This window comes from Carassius carassius, chromosome 13, assembly GCF_963082965.1.
Source record: "Carassius carassius chromosome 13, fCarCar2.1, whole genome shotgun sequence".
Classification (NCBI taxonomy): Eukaryota; Metazoa; Chordata; class Actinopteri; order Cypriniformes; family Cyprinidae; genus Carassius; species Carassius carassius.
Window position 1 is genome coordinate 10,153,190 of NC_081767.1, and position 16,948 is coordinate 10,170,137.

The following is a 16,948-nucleotide window of genomic DNA, read 5'->3' on the forward strand; positions in this document are numbered from 1 at the left end:
TAAGAGAAATAGGCCTTTTGTGTTAATAGAGAAAAGTCTTTGATCTTTGAGTTTAGCTCATGAAAAATGGGGGCAAAAACAAAAGTGTTGCATTTATAATTTTGTTCTGTGTGTTTGTATATATATATATACATATGATGAAATACTGGTCAAAAAACTTAGGCTGCTGTTCTTCAGATTAATCCTTAGTAGACTTTAATGGAGTAAAGTAATTCAACAGCTGTTGAAATTTTACAGTCTGCTTAGTGATTCTGCCATAAAGATACCATGTCTTCATGAACCTTTAATCACACACTGCCAGTATGCAATTGAGTACATGTTTAATTTTGGAAATGCAGTTAGACTTTCTGTACTGTCTGCTGGAGAGTAGATGTGCTTAGATAAGCCTCTGGACCTAGAATCAAAGCAATGTCTTTGGAAACAAGCTTTCTTATCTAGTATCACTCTCTACAAGTTTATCTTGTTTTCTTTCTCTTCCCTCTCACTATCTTTCCTCTTCAGCTCTGGAATACTACAACCTTAACACATCTGTAGTAACCAGGCCATTTTGGATAATCACAGGTAATTGTCTTATTGATGTTGTTCATTAGTAGCTGTATGAGTGAAAAAGCTTCATTCAGAGGAAGAATGGAGTAATGTGGTATAAAATCATAATAGGTTTTGTGGATTTTACTTTGTGTCTGTTTTCTTTAAGATCTATAGTATATGCTTATATATTCCTAAAAGCTCACATAATTAACTATTATCACACAATTCCAAAAGCTAGATGACAGGAAAGTTTAAGTCTAAATCAAGAATTCACAAATAAACATAATAATTGTTGATGTTTTGTGTTGTGATATATTACGCACATTTGTGTTATACATGATCAGTACTTCAGCAATTTGCTCCATTGGGTTTGTATAATAACATGCTGCTGTTCTGTGCCAAGATTAGATCATTTATCTTTCTTTCTGTTCTTTATAAACTAGGGCTGGTAATTTAAAACAATTAGATTAATTAATTATGGAGAAAAATAACGCATTAAAATTATTAACGCATTTAATGCACTCGCCCTGCCTCAGACCTATGTGGATCATCTGCCATTTCATACAGTCGATTGATGACTAATATGAGACCCGGCAACAACCCACTGTGTGATGGAGCCTAGAAAATGTCCCTAAAATTCAAGATATGGCAAAATGCCGCCTATTTTGTCTCATATTTACATCACATAGTTAAGAAATATCACATGAGCTGTAGGCTAAGTGCAATATCACACAAGTGCAAATGTAATACTCATCTTATGCAAAAGTTCATTAAGAAGTTAATATTGTGTTATTTTGACAAATTGTTGTCTTTTTTGCTCAATTTTGCCAACAATAAATATAAAACAAATCAGAACTGTTCATCCCTGAGCAACCTACAGTGCCATTTCATTTCTTAATTCACGTTTTGAACGAATTTGGTGAACCATTTGGCACATTGAACCATTGGCCATAGTCGCGTTGGCTTTGATAGTTGCGGTACTTTGATGTCACACACTGATCGGTCTGATGTTCAAGGCGAACAAGCCTAATGATTCAATGAATCATTCATAAAGAACCCTTTACTTCACTCCTGAATAAATCAGCCATTTGAACGAATCAAACGAATGAATAAATGACTCGATGACTTAATCATTAAGACATTTACCACCACCTACTCGCAGTTTTAGTTTATTATTTAGAGTATCATCTTTTCAGAGTAATTTCTCCAAATTTGATGTGTGATTAATTAAATTAATTAATCACCACATAATGTAATTAATTAGATTAAAAATTTGAATCGCTTACCAGCCCTATTATAAACACATTGATATTCTGTACTGTCTCAGTTTAATTGAACCAGTTATACTGTCTAATTATTCATAGTTAATCCAGCTTTGAGCATCTTTTTTAGTAATGCTAGTTCTCAGGAACTTTTTGAGGTTTCTCTGGACTTCCCCTGATATTGACAAAGTTCTACATCACTGAGAAGTAATTAGTGTGCGCAAGCCTGCAGTGGTTCAGCAGTAACTCTAGACCGTGTGGTTTATCATCCTGTAGATTTTAACTCCAACCCTTAGCAAATTCACCTGCCTGTAATATTCTAGTAATCCTAAAGACCTTGATTAGCTTGTTCAAGTGTGTTTGATAGAGTTGGAGCTAAACTCTACTAAACAGTGGACTTTAACCTCTCTCCACGTCTCCACAGTGATTCAGGATGTGGAAAACTCCTCTCTGGAAGGACAGTACCATAGTTTTGCTAGTCTGATGGAGGAGCGGTTGGCTGAACTCTTTATGGTGGCCCACCAGAAAGGTGTTCGCTTTAAGCGGGCAGCAACGGTGGGAAGTTACACTGTCCAGGTGCGACCTAACACAATTGAAAGTGCTAATTAAGCAAAATAATTGCAAACAAATAAATAATTCTGGAAAAATATAATTAATTCTGGAAAACACATCTACATGCCATAAGAAAGGACTCATGATTGGACCCTACTTTATACATTTCTAGGTTATGTGAATCTGTTTTCCAGAATTAGTTATACGCAATTGATGAGCAAATTTGTGTCAGGCATGTGCATTTGTTCAAGCTGTAGAACATGGCTGACTTGAACTTTGTGATATTTCCATATGTATGTACTTAAAATGAAAGTAGTTTAGAAATCTACAGTGTATTCTTAAACTGTGTAAATGATTGTCAATTACAAAGAGTACTGTTGGTAAACTGCTCCGCTACTGGGATGAGTTGTAAAAGTTGGTGGGGTGGGGTGTAATACTATCAGAAAACATGGATAGATTTTCTGCACAAATCCAATTATGAACCAGCAACAACAAATGCTTCATATTTTCACACAGAAACATCTACTCTATAACCTCTTCTGTTACCTCAGAAGGTGTTCATGTATGATTGCGATTTCATGCCTGTTGCTCATTTCTAATTAATTAATCTTGTAGTGTAACCACACACCCCAGTCTCCCTTTTGGTGGAATTTTTTGATGGAAAATAATCAACTTTTAAGGTTTGCTAAATGAAAATGTGTCTACATGAAGTGATCAAGCTGTGTTTCATTGCATTCAGATGGTTAGTATCAGGCGTGTACATGGGCCAAAAAACCCAGCTGAGATGACCTACTACATCCAGCAAAATGGGACCCCACTGCTTGGCACATCTGCAGCCAAGCTTCTGAACACAGTGGACTCACAGACCATGGCACTCACACTGGGATACATTGTTCAACTGCAGGCAGAAGGTAAAAATTACTTTCTTTTCAGGTTTTACTAGAATTATAGAAATGTTTTACCCACTTTATTTTGTGTTTTTAACTACTTACTTTTAAATTAATCATTTAATACAATGCACTATTGTGTACATATCAGTAAATATTTTAACATTGCACTTATAATTATATTATATATTACACTGTCGACCCTACCACTACACCCACTCTTAAACCTAATCAAACCACCAAACCTGTCCCTAACCTTATACAGTATCCCACCTCAGAAACACAAATGTGATTTGCAATTCAAAATGAACACAATAGGTACATTGTACCTAGCATTCAATCATTCATTCATTCACTGATTTAATTTGTTATTTATTTATTTTATTTTATTTTAATTTCACGTACTCGTACCTTACAGTACATAGTCACTAAAGACAACTAATATAAAGTGGGACCAAAATTTTGCTTACAGCTATATTACTATATGCAGAATTGCTTAATTTGATTAAAAAAAGAAACTTATAAAAATATACATAACTAAAGATATTTTTTTTTCCAACTAAGACACAAAAAAAAAATATTATCAAAATATGTTGTGGTAATCAGCATTATGATACATATTGCATGTATATTTTTGGCAATACTTAACCTAAATCAAACCCAGAACATTTCATGTGAGAGGAGGCAGTACCTCCATTGCTCTGTTCACATGCTAGTCATTCTGCTAGTCAAGTTCATTCTGAATGAACAAATAATGGTGTTAGACTAATTAGACTAATTAAAAAGTAAGTAAACAACTTTTTCACATCAAAATCAAATTGAAAATTTACTTGAAAACATGATTTGTGTGTTTTTAGTGAGTAATCAGCTTAGAGAATCAAAGGTAAATCTCCTTGTCTATGACCATCATGACACCTGTTGTGGTCTGAATGTCATAATCTGAATGATGATCTAAAAATAAATTGACTATTATAAAGAACAACTACATTGCCATTTCACAAAGAAAATGTAATCTGATTTTTTTTTTAAATTAAAGCAGATTAAATGTTGAAATGATTGAAAAACAGACATGATGTTATCATCAGATACATAATTTATTTAGATACAGGTGCATCTCAATAAATTAGAATGTCATGGAAAAGTTCATTTATTTCAGTAATTCAACTCAAATTGTGAACCTCGTGTATTAAATAAATTCAGTTCACACAGACTGAAGTAGTTTAAGTCTTTGATTCTTTAATTGTGATGATTTTGGATCACATTTAACAAAAAACCCACCAATTCACTATCTCAACAAATTAGAATATGGTGACATGTCAATCAGCTAATCAACTCAAAACACCTGCAAAGGTTTCCTGAGTCTTCAAAATGATCTCTTAGTTTGGTTCACTAGGCTACACAATCATGGGGAAGACTGCTGATCTGACAGTTGTCCAGAAGACAATCATTGACTACCTTCACAAGGAAGGTAAGCCACAAACATTCATTGCTAAAGAAGCTGGCTGTTCACAGAGTGCTGTATCCAAGCATGTTAACAGAACGTTGATTGGAAGGAAAAAGATGCACAACCAACCAAGAGAACTGCAGCCTTATGAGGATTGTCAAGCAAAATCGATTCAAGAATTGAGTGAACTTCACAAGGAATGGACTGAGGCTGGGGTCAAGGCATACAGACGTGTGAAGCAATTTGGCTAAAGTTGTCGTATTCCTCTTGTTAAGCCACTCCTGAACCACAAACAACATCAGAGGCATCTTACCTGCGCTAAAGAGAAGAAGAACTGGACTGTTGCCCAGTGGGCCAAAGTCCTCTTTTCAGATGAGAGCAAGTTTTGTTTTTCTTTTGTAAGCCAAGGTCCTAGAGTCTGGAGGAAGGATGGACAAGCTCATAGCCCAAGTTGAGTGAAGTCCAGTGTTAAGTTTCCACAGGCTGTGATGATTTGGGGTGCAATGTCATCTGCTGGTGTTGGTCCATTGTGTTTTTTTCAAACCAAAGTAACTCTACCCGTTTACCAATAAATTTTGGAGCACTTCATGCTTCCTTTTGCTGTCCAGCTTTTTGAAGATGCTGATTTCATTTTCCAGCAGGATTTGGCACCTGCCCACACTGCCAAAAGCACCAAAAGTTGGTTAAATGACCATGGTGTTGGTGTGCTTGACTGGCCAGCAAACTCACCAGACCTGAACCCCATCAAGTATATATTGGGTATTGTCAAGAGGATAATGAGAAACAAGAGACCAAAAAAAAAAAGTATTGAGCTGAAGGCCACTGTCAAAGAAACCTGGGCTTCCATACCACCTCAGCAGTGCCACAAACTGATCACCTCCATGCCACACCAAATTGAGGCAATAATTAAAGCAAAAGGAGCCCCTACCAGGTATTGAGTATATGTACAGTAAGTGAACATACTTTCCAGAAGGCCAACAAATCACAATTTTTTTTGGTCTCATGAAGTATTCTAATTTGTTGAGATAGTGAATTGGTGGGTTTTTGCTAAATGTGAGCCAAAATCATCACAATTAAAAGAACCAAAGACTTAAACTACTTCAGTCTGTGTGCACTGAATTTATTTAATACACAACAATTGTTTCACAATTTGAGTTGAATTGCTGTAATAAATGAACTTTTACACAACATTCTAATTTATTGAGATGTACCTGTATACATGGTTCTCTTACGAGAGCTCTCTCGTACTGCGTCTTAGCTAAGACGCTACAGGAAAAGTCTCTTTTCACGAAATACTGAAGCAAAAAATTATCCTTAATTTTGTATTTTTGTAAAGCGCATTTGCAGCAGTACACAGCCATAGGCGAGACGGCTTGTTCGCTCATTGGCTTGTTCTGCGGCAACTGCACAGCCTATCAAGCGCAGGCTGATGCAACAGCCCTTCTTGCCACTTCCCGCCGAAACGGGTGTGGCCCAACCTATAAAAGGAGCTCGAAAAGGCTGACTCACCTGATTTTTCATCTCTTCAGCGAAGCTCACGCATCGCTGGATCACGAAGGAAGCAAGCGCCGTCTGAGAAGCATATCAGCGGGACGAGCCATTCTGAAGCTGCTGGCCTTCGCCGCCTTCTACTGCCGTTCCTGCTGCGCTGTCCGGCGCACATATCCTTTCAATTCTGTTATATCCAACTGTTCTTTATGTGTGTGTGTGCTTGCCCTGCGACACACACTCGTAAAAGAGCTCGCGTCTTTTTTAAGATGCCTTCCTGCGGCTCGTCAGAGCCCCACTCAGCGAGGGAGACCGGTACGTCATCTGTGTCTCCTGCCTGGGTGAAGATCATGCAGCGCTCGCGCTCACTGACGGCGGATGCCCTCACTGCGAGCTGTTGCCATGGTGACTCTGAGGACTCGCCTGGCCTTTTTCTCTGAGCCTGCATTCTCCGCTGCGCTGAGGCGCCGTAAAAGCGTCGCTTCCAGCGGATTCCGGAACCGTCTTCAGCTCAACCGAGCTCGCCGGTTCGCCCTGCTTCACCGGCCCCCTCTGCATCGCTTCCCGGTGGGCAGCGCCCGCTGTTTGCCGGCGCGTCGTCCAAGGAAGTCGATCTCAGGGCCGCGTCGGGGGAAGAGGACACACGCTCTCTGCTAGCTTCGGGCAATGAGGGCTGGGCGAGCTCCGAGGATCTCGCGCCTTCTGCTCAGAAGCCCAGCAGACGAGCTGACATCGAGAAGGAGCCGGGGCGAGTGCTCACGTTGGCCGCGACGAGTCTCGGCCGCGAGTGGTCTGCACCAGCGCCCCCCCTCTCGTTCTCGGCTGGATGGTATTTTCCTTTCGGATGAGCGTACTTCTCAAAGCCCGCCTCATTTCTTCCTGAGCTTCACGAAGAGGTGGCGAAGGCTTGGAACGCTCCATATTCAGCGCGAACTCGTTCGTCTGTCTCACTAGCATTCTCCACACTGGATGATGCTAAAAACAGGAACTACTAGTCACTTCTGCCGGTGGAACAGGCGATAGCGACGCACCTTTGTCCGCCCTCTGCTGGACGGCGGCAAAAGCGGTGTTGCCATCTAAAGCCTGCTGTGTGATGCTGCGGCTGCACTACTTGCGATGACTGCTTCATCGAAGCACAGGTGTACGAGTTCCGCTGTGGCCGAGCTCTCACCCAAGCACGCCGCTGTTTCAGTTCCAGGAATTGTGACTGTCTCAGCGTTTTCTGCAACGCGCAAGCCTGCACAGTTGCCCGCTTGCCTGCACACAAAAGCCGTTATCACAACAGCTTCAGCAACGCAGCTCGAGACCCCCGTTCTCGCTCTATCGGCCGTCACCCCGCACCGCGGGGACCACGGCAGAGGATTACGGTGAGGCCGGGAGCCCCGAAGCCATCCTAGGAAAGCCATCTATGCCTGCTGCATGACGCCGCGTCTGCACTACACACGATGGCTGCTTCATCGAAGTGCCGGTGTACGAGTTCCGCTGTGGCCGGGCTCTCACCTAAGCGCGCCGCTGTTTCAGTTCCAGGGATTGTGACTGTTTCAGCGACTTTTGCAATGCGCAAGCCTGTACGGTTGCCCGTTTGCCTGCACACAAAAACCGTTATCATGGCTACCCAGATATTTCCCGAAAAAGGTGTAATTTCTGGTGTCCCGGCCACGGCCGATGGTGCTATAAATGTAGTGACGATGCCCACTGCTCAGTGCCCATCTCCACATATAAGCACAGCCCTTCACACAGGGCTCGCGCCCATAAAAGCGACTCAAGTCGATCATGCGCACTACATAGTAAGCGTGCCCACTCCTCAGTGCCCACAATCACTATGTCACACGCGTCATGTGGTTTCTGTAAAAACGAAACCCGTGCACGTTCGTCCGGCCACGGCCGATGGTGCTATAAATGTAGTGACGATGCCCACTCCTCAGTGCCCATCTCCACATGTAAGCACAGCCCTGCACACAGGGCTCGTGCACATAAGATCGGCTAAGATCGGTCACGCGCGCCACATAGTAAACATGCCCACTCCTCAGTACCCACAGACACTATGTCACACACGGCGCGTGGTTTCTGTAAAAACGAAACCCACGTACGCTCTGCCCAGGCAGACAGCGAGTCGAAAGTGGTAAATGTGCACGCTTGCAGCCCACAGTTACTCGCAGACATCACGAGTCCCACGGGACCCGCTCAGCCCTCCCCCAATCGGTTAAGCACCAGGATGGGGTCGAGGACGAGCGATCTGCCCGCTGTGATCAGCACGCTCCCCGCCTCAAATGCCACAGGCGTAACGCCCATGGTGCAGCGCACCCAAGCGCCGCCGTTGCCCAGTCAACAGAGCGCGCTTCGCATCCAGCCTTTAGTCATTCATGCAGATGCATGGTCAGTGCTTCCAGGGGTTTTGGATTGGGTGGTAGGCATTATAAAGAGAGGCTACTCGCTACAGTTTTTTTCGACGTCCTCCGCGCTTCTTAGCGCGCGTCGAAACTACGGTCAAAACAGAAGTAGCACACATACTTCGGGCCGAAATATCAAAACTGTTGAGCAAAGGGGCTGTAGAGCCTGTGTCTCAAGCTCAAAGCGAGGGGGGGCTGTACAACAGATACTTTCTGGCGCCCAAGAGAGACGGTGGACTCACCTGTCCAGGCCCATACTGGATCTAAGACAGCTGAACAAGGCATTGATGAAACGCAGTTTCAGAATGCTTACGACCAGGAAGCTCCTCGCGCAGATTCGCAGAGGGGACTGGTTCATGTCAATAGATCTGAAGGACGCGTATTTTCAAATACAGATAGCGTCAAGTCACAGGTGATATTTGAGATTCGCCTTTCGGGGGCCAGGCATACCAGTTTACAGTCCTGCCGTTCGGCTTGTCCTGGCTCCTCGTACGTTTACGAGGTGCATGGATGCAGCGCTTGCTCCTCTTAGACTCAGAGGCATGCGAGTGCTGAATTATTTGGACGACTGGCTGATTATGGCTCGATCACGAGCGGAGCTCGTGGAGCACAGGGCCGGTTTACTCGATCACCTCGAGAAGCTCGGTCTCAGTGTCAATTGGGCGAAGAGTTCGCTGAACCCCAGTCAGACGATTCTGTTTTTGGGTATAGTTCTGAACTCGTGTTCCATGACGGCGCGGCTGTCACCACAGCGCGCGTTGGGCATTCAGCGCACAGCGAGTTCTTTCCGCCGCGGCGCGACCGTTTTGCTTAAACACTGTCAGAAGGTGCTGGGCCTCATGGCCTCAGCATCTCCGGTTCTGCAGCTGGGCCTGCTCCGCATGCGCCCCCTGCAGCTCTGGCTGAAGGCGCGGGTGCCGCGCAGAGCGTGGGTGTCTGGCCGACTGCGTCTCAAGGTCAATCAGAGCTGTATCACAGCCCTGAAACCCTGGACAGCATACGGCTGGTACCAATCAGGTGTAAGCCTGGGGACTTCCCCGAATGTGAAGATGGTGTCGACGGACGCCCCCACTTCGGGATGGGGAGCGCTGCTCGAGGGCAGACCGTCCTTTGGCCTGTGGTCAGAACGGGAAAAGCTCCATCATATCAACTGTCTGGAAATGCTGGCAGTGGAGAACGTGCTGATGCGCTTTTGTCCCCAAATCAAGGACCACCACGTCTTAGTCCGTTCGGACAACATGCCTGTGGTGTCCTACATAAATCGCCAGGGCGGTCTCGGGCGCCGAAACCTGTACAGGCTGGCGGAACGCCTCCTGGTTTGGGCTCAGCGCAACGTGCGTTCGCTGAGGGCAGTGCATGTGTCTGGGCTACAGAATCTGGGTCCAGACAGGCTGTCAAGAGGCAATGTTCCTACGGGCGAATGGTCTCTACACCCGCAAATAGTCCGGCTGTTGAGGGAGAGATTTGGCAGGGTGGAGGTGGACCTCTTCGCGTCCCACGAAAACGCTCGCTGCCCCGCGTTCTTTTCCAAGAACGAAAGTGCGCTGTCACGGAAATGGCCGTGCTGCCCGCTTTATGCTTTCCGTCCCGTCTCCCTCCTTCTGCAGGTGATGGAACGGGTGAGAGAAACGAGATGTTCAATACTGCTTGTAGCACCTCTTTGGAAGAACCAACCATGGTTCCCAGATTTGATGCAGTGAGCAGATGACGCCCCGTGGCCAGTACCGTTGAGGAGGGACCTCCTCTCGCAGGCCAGGGGTTCGATTTGGCACCCTCAACCGGAGTGGCGGTCCCTCCATGTGTGGGTGCTCAACGGTTACCCGCTGATCTCGCGGTGGGAGGGCTAAATACCATCACTCAGGCTAGAGCTCCGTCGACACGATGTCTGTATGCCTCAAAGTGGTCGGTGTTCTCCAGCTGGTGCACAGCTCGAGGATGTTCACCACTTAGTTGTGAGGTGACGGAGGTTCTCTCCTTCCTACAGGAGCTGTTGGATAAGGGCAGAGCCCCATCCATGCTCAAAGTTTATGTGGCGGCCATCGCAGCGTTTTCTGAAACAGCGCTCGGTAAGTCAATAGGAAGGAATGATTTGGTCATCCGCTTCCTTAGAGGAGCTAGGAGGCTGAATCCTCCCAGACCTCCGTCAGTCTCTATGTGGGACCTCGCGGCAGTTTTGGAGGCCATGAAGGGTTCCCCTTTTTTGGGAAGTCGTGGCCTGGTGGTTAGAGAATCGGACTCCCAATCGAAGGGTTGTGGGTTCGAGTCCCGGGCCGGCAGGAATTGTGGGTGGGGGGAGTGCATGTACAGTTCTCTCACCACCCTCAATACCACGACTGAGGTACCCTTGAGCAAGGCACCGAACCCCCAACTGCTCCCCGGGCGCCGCAGCATAAATGGCTGCCCACTGCTTCGGGTGTGTGTTCACAGTGTGTGTGTGTGTTCACTGCTCTGTGTGTGTGCACTTCGGATGGGTTAAATGCAGAGCACAAATTCTGAGTATGGGTCACCATACTTGGCCGAATGTCACTTCACTTCACTTTTGAGCCTATCCAATCAATTAGCCTTCAGCATCTGTCGTTCAAGACAGTATTCGTGTTAGCTCTCGCTTCAGTGAAGCGTGTGGGTGATTTGCACGCGCTCTCGGTGAGCCAGTCGTGCTTGAAGTTTGGGCCAAATGACTCAAAGGTCATACTCAAACCTAGGCACGGTTATGTGCCGAAATCCTTCAACACGCCATGTCGGGCTCAGGTTATTGCCCTGTCTGCCCTGCCGGTGTCAGGAGAGGATGGAGACTCGAGTCTTCTTTGCCCTGTCAGGGTTTTAAGAGCTTATGTGTCTCGCTCTGCTGCCTTTCGACAGACTGAGCAGCTGTTTGTCTCGTCCGGTGGACGTTCCAAGGGAATGGCTGTTTCGAGACAGACTCTATCCAGATGGATAGTTGACGCTATAGCGTTAGCTTACGCTTCCAGGGGCCTTCAGTGCCCGCTGGGCATCAGAGCACACTCCACAAGGGGCGTCGCCTCGTCGTGGGCGTGGTCTACTGGGATCTCCTTGCAGGATATATGTATGGCGGCAGGTTGGGCCTCGCCGTCTACATTTATCAGGTTCTATAACCTGGAGGTTCCCGCCTTGCAAGCAAGGCTGCTGTCGGTATAGTCGAATCAGGGCCCTGAAGGGAACTCTGAGTTCGTGAGCGTTATGCGCTGCCGACTGTTATATGGGCAGTATTGTGTAAGACCCGCATTGCCACATTGGTCAGGCCTTGCCTCGGCTGTGTGATGTCATATTGCCGCATCTACGGATGCTGCTAGATTTGGGACGGAGGGCTTCCCCGCTTCCTGTCCTGGACTCTCTGTGAGTCCCTCAGGTGACTGCACTGTAAATCCTGGGCGTTGCTTCAGGTTTATTGGTGTGTGATCCCTACACGCACGGCGTTTTACATTGGGTTTCCGTAGCGTCCTAGCTAAGACGCAGTACGAGAGAGCTCTCGTAAGAGAACGTACTCGGTTACTAAACGTAACCTCGGTTCTCTCTAGAAGAGCGAACGAGTACTGCGTTCTCTGCCGTGCATACGATTCACTCTGGTTCGCTTCGGCGATGAAATAAACCAGGTGAGTCAGCCTTTTCGAGCTCCTTTTATAGGTTGGGCCACACCCGTTTCGGTGGGAAGTGGCAAGAAGGGCGCGAAGCGCCCTTATTGGTCTGATGTTGCATCAGCCTGCGCTCGATAGGCTGTGCAGTTGCCGCAGAACAAGCCAATGAGCGAACAAGCGGTCTCGCCTATGGCTGTGTACTGCTGCAAATGCGCTATACAAAAATACAAAATTAAGGATAATTTTTTGCTTCAGTATTTCGTGAAAAGAGACTTTTCCCGTAGCGTCTTAGCTAAGACACAGTACTCGTTCGCTCTTCTAGAGAGAACCGAGGTTACGTTTAGTAACCGAGTACGTTTTTTAATGAGCAATGTATTTTGTTGTAAATGTTAAAAAAATAAAATAAAATAATAATTGTAATTGTAATTGTAATATTGTAATATTATTTAACCTGGATTTTTTTTTTCACTAACAAAATAATTGTTGTACAAACAAAATATTTTTGTGTCAAAATATTTAGCAACACAATTTGAAAAATCACAGTTTAATATGTAAAATATTTAATGTGACTAACAGTGTTTCCCATCATGCAGCCATAGTGAAAAATCCACCCCACAACCTGTGGATCATTGCTGCAGTGCTAACACCCATTGGTGTAGTGACCCTCATCATCATCATCATCACCACGGTGCTGTGTCACAAAAACAAGAGCGATTTCAAAAGCGATCCCATTGGAAACTTCAACCCTCGAGTCAAGGTAAAGCAGTGACTGGATGAACATCCTGCTTTTTGACCATTTGCCATAAGGCACCACTTTGCGGTTTAACTCTCTCATTGTAACTCATTATGCTATTTGTACACTCAGCATATTTTAAAGTCGCTTCATCAACAGTTTTCCTCAAACTCTTACATGCTTTGCCTCTGGGAAAACATCCCAAGAGAGTGTATGAGAGAGAGATAGAAATAATTGATGACTCTTCATGCTGTTTTCTCTCATTTAGACTGCTTACTGGAGAGACGTGGGTTATTACCCTCAGGTAATTATTCAGCTCTTCAATCATCTCACCTGCTGCTCTGGACTCCAGATGTGCACACAGTGTTAAAGATGATGTGTAGAATAGACAGATCTTAGGGACAAGTATTAATGATTTTGCACAATTAAAGGGTTAGTTCACCCAAAAAAGTAAAAATATTTTGTGTCATTCCATACATGTAAGACTATTTTGTGGAACATAAAAGTATATATTTAGTGGAGTGTCCTGGCAAATTTTTTCCATACAATAAAAGTGAATAAAAACAGGAATGTTTCGAAACGAACACTTCATGCTTTCATTGTATGAGGCAACCTTGACATTCTACAAAAAAATTAAAGGGGATATATGATGCGCTTTCAATTTTTCCTTTCTTTTTGGAGTGTAAAAAGCTCTTGGTGCATGAAGAAGATCTGTAAAGTTGCAAAGAAAGTTACTGAAACCACACCTTCTTATTTTACATGGACATTTGGGCCGCATTACACAAATATTTCCACATGGTGATGTAGACGTGGTGGCATGTTTGAATGAGCCATTTTAGGGGGCGTGGCAGTCTCAACTTTGATAAAGAATATCTCTTTGGATTTGAGACTTTAGTCTTTGCAACTTAACAGATTTTCTTCATGCACCAAGAGCTTTTTTCACTCCAAAGAGAAAGGAAAAATTTAAATGGCATTATATGACCCCTTTAAATATTTTTTATATTATATAACCTTCATATATCTAATCAAATATGTGAATGTTTGCTCCTTGATTAGCCTGTTCAGGGGTTTGACTATGGCAAGCAACATCTGGGTCAGCAGGGTGGTGATGAGGAGATCCTCGCGGTTACCCAGGAGACTATGGTTCTGCCCCACCCAATTCGCGATGCCCCTCTGTCCCTAGATAAGCTTGCACGCCAAGATGGATCCACTTCAAAGAAGAGCCTGAACAGTGAGATAAGGAAAAGGTATGTGTGAAGAAACCTAACTCTTATGCCATGCTACAAATACTCAGTATTCATGTCACAGCACTAACAGTAATGCTGTTATTTGACACAGGCCCACAAAACTACTTGTCATGGAAGACATAAGCTAGAGACGCTAAATAGTGTTCAAGAGGGTGAAATAATGAATATAGTGACAGAGACTTGTTTGATAATTGCTTTTTAAAGAAAAATCAATGCTCAGTATGTCAGCTTGATCTTAACACTGTGTTAATGAGATCACTGGCCTGTTTAAAATATTGTCTGATAGTTAAGGTGACTGACTGTTAATGAATTTCATATGGTTGGATGAGCACTGTAGCTTTCAGTTACTTTCATGGAGGAGTGTGATATAAATGGATCTAATTATATATGGATCTAATTATAATTTCTGGAGAAATGCATTCAGTGCGTAACTCAGCTTCAGCTGAATTATATAAGCAATTCAAGAACTACACTACAGATCAAAAGTTTGGATAATATTTTTGGGATAAGAAGTTGCTTATGCTCAACAAGTGTGCATACAGAAGAACAGGCTCCAAGTTTTTTTTTTATTTATTATTATTTAATGTTTTTACATATTTTAAATGTTACTCATTCATGTGATGGCAAAGCTGAATTTTCAGCAGCCATTATTTGAGTTTTCAGTGTCGTATGATCCTTCAGAAATCAACATAATATGCATATTTGGTGTGCAGGAAATATTTTTTATTATGATTAACTAATTAGGTTTTTGCTGCTTAATAGTTTTTGGGGTATTATTATGTTTTTATAATGCAGTATTATGTTCTTACTGTAAAAAAATAAATAAATAAAAGAAGAAGAAAAAAAAAACTACAAATAATTTTTATTTTTGATCAAATAATTTCAGTTTTGGTTTAATAAGAGACTTCTTTTTTTTTTGCATTACTTCCAACTTTTGACCAGAAGTGTATATGTCATAGAGTGATTCAATTAAGAGTTCTTTCACCGACTTCAATAGTCAGGAATTTGGGAAATACTAAATCATCATAAAGTTATGAAAGATGACGGAGTGAGGGAAGCGTAAACAAAGAGAAGGACAGAGGTGTTTATTTATTTATTTATACAGAGTTCCCTAAAACCAACACCCATAATTCAACTTATCCTCAGAAAGAAGAATCAGCATATGCTCACAGCAATAAGAGGGTTGCTGAATTCAGTGTGATTATACTGAACAGCTGTTTTCACAAGCATATTATAAATTAATTTGTATCACTATATACATATTGTAAGTCCACAAGACCGAAAGTGCACATAAAGTGTATGAAGGTATTTTTGGTGAAAAACAACTGAGCGTCTGTGACAGTGGAATTTTTAGTTGTAGAGAATAGCCACACATGTGCATCAGTAAATTTGAAGTCACAGACAAAAGTTGCAAACTTGTAGATTTTTTTTCCTCTTCCACAAACACAACACAATAGTTACACCTTCTCGAATCCTTCACTGCAGGTGCACAAATCCTATTATATGAGTCACAAATCAAGAAACTCATACGCTCACATGCTGTTAACGTTTTAATAGCCACACTTCACATTTAAGATTTCGTAAATTAAATGCATAATTTACCTTTTAAAAAAGCTGAAGGCGGCGCGTGTAGATTTGAAAATTCCATCTCGACCTCATTCGCCCTATTCTCAGAGTTTGAGCCAACCGGTGTTTGTGTGATGTCAGATGGAGTAGGCTGTGCTGGATGAGAAGGCAGGGTGCTAGTACGTTCTAATCTGAATCCTGCAGTTGCAGTGGAGTCAGAGCAGCATCCACACACTTGGTGGGAGTGCGAGGCTGAACGCAAATACTCGATATTGGTATGCTTCGCCCCAGAAAGCAAACCTCAGAAACGTCCTGTGTTGTAGAAGGATGGAGACATGGAATTATGCGTCTTTGAGATCTATCATGACAAACCAGTCCTCGGACCTGATTTGAGATACAACATGCTTGATGGTGAGCATCCTGAACTTCAGTCGCATGACTGAGCAGGTTAACTGATGCAGATCTATGATTAGATGCAACCCCCCATCCTTCTTTTGAACTATGAAATACCGCTATGAAAACTATGAAAAACTACGAAAAACCTGAATAATCTCTCTCTCTTCTCTCTCTCTCTCACTGTGAACACCTGATGGACCTTTCTTTCTTTTTATAATAGTGTTATAATTGTACATTAAAAAAAAATACAAATATAATAAGATGCTGATCACCGTAAAACGTGTCTTGTGAAAAGGGTCGACTGAAAGAACATATTTCCATGCATTCCTTTTCTCTTATTCCACACCTGATGTATGCAGTTTATTTTGCTTGATTTAAAAAATATTTCTCTTGTTCGGCTGTTTTTTTGTTTTTTGTTTTTTTATTGCAGTCCTTTTTTTCTGTTGCCAATGCTTTCCTTAGATTTGCTGCTCAGTTCCATACAATTTTAAAACTTTTCTTGGTTCATTCCATGTTTTATAGACAACCTTTGTCATGCTAATTCAGATTAGCACAACTGGTTTTAAATTAATCTAATTTATTTTAGTTAACGACTACATAGTCCAGGATTTATTAATCTGTATTTTAACTGTGTTTCAGTGAGCCATTTTTAAAGCCATGATTAACTAGTCCAGAATGTCTGAATTGACTGATAAAATGTTCACAATCAAAACCAATCAATACTCTAGTTTTAGGACCACAAAAATTCGGTATAAGTAAATGTGTTTATCTGTTTGATTGTGTGTCCTTTAATTTATATGTATGTGTTTGAGATGAGGATGCAGACAAAGAAAATGACATAACCATCCTCTCATTTCACACA

At 43.1% G+C, this 16,948-nt stretch overlaps 1 protein-coding gene across 1 annotated transcript in view; it reads left to right on the forward strand.

The window, feature by feature from the left end:
* The window catches only part of LOC132155957 (UPF0606 protein KIAA1549L-like), a 184,398-nt gene that overhangs the window by 79,578 nt on the left and 87,872 nt on the right, over positions 1–16,948 (forward strand). Inside the window, exons 8-13 of the mRNA XM_059564749.1 lie at positions 502–561; positions 2,215–2,366; positions 3,082–3,253; positions 12,738–12,901; positions 13,146–13,181; positions 13,934–14,124. Of these exons, the coding sequence (XP_059420732.1) occupies positions 502–561; positions 2,215–2,366; positions 3,082–3,253; positions 12,738–12,901; positions 13,146–13,181; positions 13,934–14,124 (775 nt within the window). The remainder of the gene's footprint in view (positions 1–501; positions 562–2,214; positions 2,367–3,081; positions 3,254–12,737; positions 12,902–13,145; positions 13,182–13,933; positions 14,125–16,948) is intronic.